This window comes from Chelmon rostratus, chromosome 2, assembly GCF_017976325.1.
Source record: "Chelmon rostratus isolate fCheRos1 chromosome 2, fCheRos1.pri, whole genome shotgun sequence".
In the NCBI taxonomy this organism is placed as follows: Eukaryota; Metazoa; Chordata; class Actinopteri; order Chaetodontiformes; family Chaetodontidae; genus Chelmon; species Chelmon rostratus.
This window is the reverse complement of record NC_055659.1, coordinates 18,456,400-18,462,399: the sequence shown is the minus strand read 5'-3', so window position 1 is coordinate 18,462,399 and position 6,000 is coordinate 18,456,400. Positions and strand designations below refer to the sequence as shown.

The window sequence follows — 6,000 nt, the reverse complement described above, 5'->3', positions numbered from 1 at the left end:
GGTAGAAGTAGCTTTAAACGGTTTGCCTCCCACGGTTACAATCCACACACCAGACCAGCAAAAAGTGTTTGTAAGTTCTGAAATCTGTACAAATTGTTGCCCCCACTGCTGCAAAGAGAATGTCAAACAACAGACATCAGGAAATAAAAATAAAAGTTTGCATATTTTACAAAAAAAAATAAAAGACACATTGTGTTTCAACTCTTCCTTGAATCACCCTGAAACGTCCAGAATGCTTTTTTTAAAAATAAGAATTTGTTATATTACGTGCACAAAAATAATGCTCTGTGTCTTTTCCTCCTCTCTTTAATTTTTTCTTTTTAACGTCTTGTTATGTTCCTTTTTTTCAGTTATCAAAATAGATCAAAGCTTCTGTGAAGAAGATTCCCACCTTTGGTTGATCAACTCTTGAGGATGTGAGCAGGAAAGTCCAATGATGTGAGTGTTGTCCTTTTTCTTAAAAAAAAAAAAAAACATACACACACGCACACACACACGCATACACACACACCCATCCACACCCACACACACACACACACACACCCACCCACACACACCCACACACACACACCCACACACGTTCCTTTTGTTTATCCATGTTCAAGTCCGGGCGCTTGGTGATGGTATGGAGCACAGTTCTCTTCCAGCTGAATCCTGTTTGGTTGGATTCATCTCGTGCCCTCAGCCCCACCCTGCTGGGAGCTGGAAAACACACACACACACACACACACACAACTCAGTACTGACCCACCGAACCTGCTCCACTTCATTGTTTAGATGTATTTTCACCACAGAGCTCATTCTGCTGTCTTCACACGCACACTAAGCACGTCATTACAAAACATCCTGCTCTGAAATTATTTAGTCTTAAAATATACTGGACAAAATAATTCATGTTTTTGAGTTTCTCAGCTTGAACAGTTAAATGCTTGAAATATAATCCCTCACTGGCAGCTGAAGGGGTTTTTCATTAAATCTGCGACCCTCTTGAAAAGTGGCCATCGTTGGCTTGACTCTTACAGAAATACTTTGACATTTTGGGAAATTTTACTCGCTTTCTTGGCATTACTTAGACGAGAGGGTCGATACCGCTCTCATGTCTGTCCGTTCAAAATGAAGCTGGAGCCAGCAGCCAGTTATCTTAGCTTAGCACAATGAAGGTGTATGAAGGTAGCAAAATCTTCCATCCAGCACCTCTCCGTATTAACAAGTTGCATCTCAGGGCGGCACTGCACCTCTCATGAACATGTCCCACTCCTCAAATGCTGCTAGAATCCATGTCCAGTCAGCCACACCCTTAATTTTAATGCCCCAATCAGACCAATCTCAGAGCCCATGGGCTGTCGTCATGACGATACTTCCATGCGGGGGTCATTGTTTACAGTCCGATTAGCAACTTGGCTCGACAGCAACCCAACAGATATCTACATATGAGTCCAGACAGATTAAAAAGGCTACTAAAAAGCTAAATCCTATTTAGACAAAAGATTTCATTTTGGCCAATGAGTTCCACCTCTTTTTCTCTGCACACTGAATGTTTACCGCTTAATCGGTATTATAAATAATACAACAAAATAAACAGCCCTACTCAGAGTACAAACAGACACCAGAACGCTTCTGATACCAAAATCTTGTCTGTTGCCTACAGATTTTGCATTAATGTGCACACATCTGTTCACAATCAGACCCGTCTGTGAGCTGATTGGTTGAGTGACAAAATGTCTAAGATAGTTATTTTTACACATCGGTTGTGCTGATCATGTGCAGGACAGAGCAGAGAAACTCTCAGGGTCTTACCTTATTTTCACTTTGTGTGTTGGTACGAGTAGTTTGTGTGTTCTGCGGGAGTCTCCATGGCAACCTGTTGCTGTTGACCACCGTTCTCCTAAAAAAAAAAAAAAGGGCGGGTCATTCAAAGAGTACTCTACTTTATGATTCCTGTGTGTTTTTCTTTTTTAATCGAAGACACAAAGAAGAAGACAGGCTGTATTTTCCCACTGCCCTCCCCATCAAATCATAGGCATCATCTTGATCTTTGAGTGCCAGTGCACACTGCAGGACGTATTTACTAACAATCATGCTCCACATTCACCTTGTGCTCTACCTTGACACTCTTTACTCCAGCCTCTGCTCTCAAACCTCCCACTTGTCCTCATCCGTCCAATCACAGCCTGAGTCCCTGGCTTCCTACTGTCCCTCTTCCCATTCACCTGCCTTTTTTTCTCATTCACTCTCCTGCCAATCCCGCAGGCTCCCACCACCGTCACTGAGCTCCACCTTCCAACAAATGACTCAAGACTCCCTACAGGCTCAGACGCCCTCCTGCAGAGAGCTCAGCCAGGAGGATGTGCCAAAAGTCTCCATAAAATGACTCGGAATCTCATTCATGAGCGGCAAGAGCTCCTCTAGTTGAATAATGGAGGAGCTAATATAGTCACATACTGCGCGTCTGGACAGCACACTGCACTATATCACAAGAGGAAAATTACATTGGGATAATGTAAGTAATATATATTCATACATTCATTAAGTAATAAGCTGCTATCATTAATTATTCAAGAGGAAAATTAGAAAGACAGAAATGCATTCTTTACACAATCTGCTTATCAGCTGGCCTGAAAGCACAACGTAAAGATTTTTGCATCTCTAATACAAACATTGTTTAAATTGGCTTTATTTGAACGTTGCCTCAGACCTACAGTATGCCGTCTATTACAGTGAAGAAATAAGCAAACTCAAAAAATTCCAAAAAAAAAGTAGACTGCTAAAGAAGGCCTAGTCCATCTCAGCTTATCACCACTAAATTCTGCCCGTAAGAGTTATTTGATCAACATTTCATATCTTCTGAAGTTCAGCTCTCATGTGGTTGCTGCAGATATTGAACATTTTATTGGAAGCTGCATTAACTGCGCTTTTAGATTAAAACAGTTAATAACACAAAAAGTTGGAGTGTGGGTGAGATGCATTGAAACATCAATTTAACAACAAGAAAAACTAAAGAGGAAATGCATAATGAATTTAAAAAGATCTGCCTGAGCCCGTCCTGGTTAGTTTCTGCAAAGGTAAATTGAGGAATAGCGTGACTTCTTCTCCTCTTGTCCGTCTGTTTCATCTTTCCAAAATAGCACAAAAATCAGTGCACAGTGTTCACATCTCATCACTTTCTCAAGTCGTTTTTCTGTATTTATAGAGTTCTGCAGAAACAATCAAAGTCAATATGCCTGCTTCTACCTGTCAAATAACACCACACACACACCTTCAGGGCACATGGACACTGTCCAGCTTAGTAGATCAGTCAGTAGTCAGTTTGATCACCTCCCCTACGTTTGTGCCTCAACTTTGCCACTCCCTAAATACATACAAATATAACCTGGCGCACTATGAGCAGCAGCTTCTCAAGTTTTAGTAAATACGTCCCTGTGAGAATTATTAGTCATCCACTTCATGGAAATATTACATGTAAGCAGCTGAGGCTGAGGCTAGCTTCATACCTCTGGGACACTGGAGGGAGGCACTGGGGTGTACTGGGGGATGTAGGTCCCCTGCATAGTTGTGTTGGCCGGAATATACTGTAGGGAAGGCAGAGAGGAAAACACAAATTGTGTGTAGTATCTGACATGAATAATTGAGCTTGTGAACTTCAGGACAGTTATCTATGGGGACAGTTTGTATGCCTTGTGCATCTTGTGCGTGTGCATGTGTGTGTGTGTGTGTGTGTGTGTGTGGTTGGTACTGACTGTGCCCGTGCTGCCCAGGGACAGGTGGCTTAGCTGCTGGGTGAGGGGTCCCATCATGGACGTGGGCTGGATGGACATGGCGTGATCCATTGTTGGGGTAAGAACTGTACCCTGTGAAAGCATAGAAACACACACACAAAAATGAGTCCGAACCACTGATGGAATCACACGTGTGTTTAAATCCATCACAAGTGCGCCAAACATACACAAAATGTCACCATTAAGCAATAGAGAACAGACTGACTGATTCACATCTGATTAACATTTGGCTGGAATGCATCTCAAACCACCTCCCAGTACGTCCTGGTTGCATTTACATTTAGCTTTTTTTGGCGATTGGATAACCATCCGAGCCGCCCAAGGCACAAGAAGTGTAAATGGAATTTTATATGAGCAGAAGGAGGCGGCTACTCACAGCTGGCTGCATGAGGTATGACTGATGGTGCATCCAGGACGGGCTGTGTACCTATAGATCAGAAAACACATCATAAAAACACATTTGTTCACAAGTTCAGCTGCTGCTCTCACAGTCCCCTCAGAGCCCTCATTATGTAAGCTTGCAGTGAAAGGCCATGAGAGGCAGGACCTGAGGAAATATTATCAGCACTGTGGGCCGAGGTCCTCCCTGAGTGTCTGTTAACTTGCATAACGTGTACGGAATGAGGGGTTTGGCACAGAAAAGCAACAGAACATGAAGTCTTGACAAAGTCAGTAAGGTTTTAAAGCAGTTCATTTTAATTATAAATATAGTCCCACCTGGTAGGATGAGACAGGAGAATGCATGTAGGGTGAGAGGGAAGTCTGGGCGATCATTCGGTTTGGAGCCAGACTGTAGGGTGAGGAGTAGAAGCTGGCCAAACAGAGGAAAGTGGGAGGAAAACATGAAGACAGCCACACCATGTCAACAATCTGCAGTATGTCTCTAGCTACATTAATGACATTTCTGTGTTCCTGCAGTGCCCAGCAGAGGGCAGCACTTCACTGGAGTTTGAGCACTACACTTTTTCTCCTGGAGGGTTGGGGCTGTTTTCAGTCAGTTCATGCATAGCGCTCACCCATTTTGTAAGGCTGTGGGGTCATACGCAAGCGTCATTCCTCCCTGGGAAAACAATAGACAGGATTCAGAAACAGTGAGCTCATGCGTGTACCGAAACAGTCAGCTAGCACACAGAGAGAAAGATCAGAACTTTCAACTTCCAGCAAGAAATGCAACATCTGAACACAGGAAGTTCACTTTAAGAATCATGACTTTAAAGTGGCCATCTCACCGCATCTCCCTCTCTAGCCCAGGGCCTTCCATTCTGGAGGTACTTCCCCTGGTTCTGCCTCTTCTTCTGACCTCCGTCTGCAAACTTACATAATAAGGGCTCTGTGGGCACTGTGAAAGCAACACATCAAACAAGAGAGTGAATTCAGTGATCACAGCGGGGAACAAAAACACAGAGCGCTGGCACCAACAACAACAATATCAGGTTCCTATAGTACAAAACAAACGTTCCACGCACCAGGCACTCCCGGTGGAGTCTTGATGAACTTGCCATTGAAATGCTGAATTATGGCCTCGCACTTTTCCGTGGACTCCATTCTGAAATGCAGTCAAAGTCAAGTTTAATCCTTAAGCCAGAAATGCACACAGAAATGCACTACTTTTTTATTCCCAGCACAAAGTGTGCTCAAATCATCATCACACAGCAGTCATACATGCAGTCTGACCTGGCAAATCCCACACCCCGGCTGGTCCCGTTAGCATCTCGGAGGATGCGTGTAGAAATGACCTGGCCAAAGGACTTGAGCATGCTCTCCAGCTCTTGCTCATCCATAGATACAGGCAGGTTGGAGATGTAGAGGTTGGTGGGGTCCTGCTCTTGTTGCTGTGCAGTGAATGGACATGAAAATCAGTTCATGAAGAGGTGATTGTATTTGTTGCATTGCAGCACCAATATATGTTGGTGCAGATGTTGCAGACATCTGAAACCATTATTTCATTTGTTTCTATTCTTGTTTACTACATCACTGCTCATGAAGGATTTGAGCCCAAAGTGCTTCAACTTGAAATTAAAAAAAGGCCATAGCATTTATTTCAACACCTTCAAACATCTTTGCTGACGCATTTGCAAATGGGAAATTTTTCTTGTCACTTTCGAAATCTTTTTCACACAGCAGAAATCCCTGTGTAGGCAGTAGTGTGACCTGTCTTTTCATCAACACCTGCCATCACTCTTGGCACATTAACGCTTCATCATATCCTTGCACCATGTCAAGC

General features: G+C 43.4%; 1 protein-coding gene across 2 annotated transcripts in view; it reads right to left on the bottom strand.

Moving 5' to 3' along the window:
- Positions 1 to 496: 496 nt before the first annotated feature.
- Positions 497 to 6,000, bottom strand: part of LOC121614377 (RNA-binding motif, single-stranded-interacting protein 2-like) — a 29,550-nt gene continuing 24,046 nt past the window's right edge. Inside the window, exons 5-14 of one of the 2 annotated variants that reach the window (XM_041948218.1) lie at positions 5,451 to 5,608; positions 5,243 to 5,322; positions 5,006 to 5,115; positions 4,793 to 4,836; positions 4,494 to 4,587; positions 4,153 to 4,203; positions 3,738 to 3,848; positions 3,492 to 3,569; positions 1,798 to 1,885; positions 499 to 702 (exon numbers count right to left, since the gene is read on the bottom strand). In XM_041948218.1, coding sequence (XP_041804152.1) covers positions 1,805 to 1,885; positions 3,492 to 3,569; positions 3,738 to 3,848; positions 4,153 to 4,203; positions 4,494 to 4,587; positions 4,793 to 4,836; positions 5,006 to 5,115; positions 5,243 to 5,322; positions 5,451 to 5,608 — 807 coding nt within the window. In that variant the 3' untranslated portion in view covers positions 499 to 702; positions 1,798 to 1,804. Of the gene's footprint in view, positions 703 to 1,797; positions 1,886 to 3,491; positions 3,570 to 3,737; positions 3,849 to 4,152; positions 4,204 to 4,493; positions 4,588 to 4,792; positions 4,837 to 5,005; positions 5,116 to 5,242; positions 5,323 to 5,450; positions 5,609 to 6,000 lie in introns of both variants that reach the window. The other variant, XM_041948227.1, reaches the window with a different exon arrangement.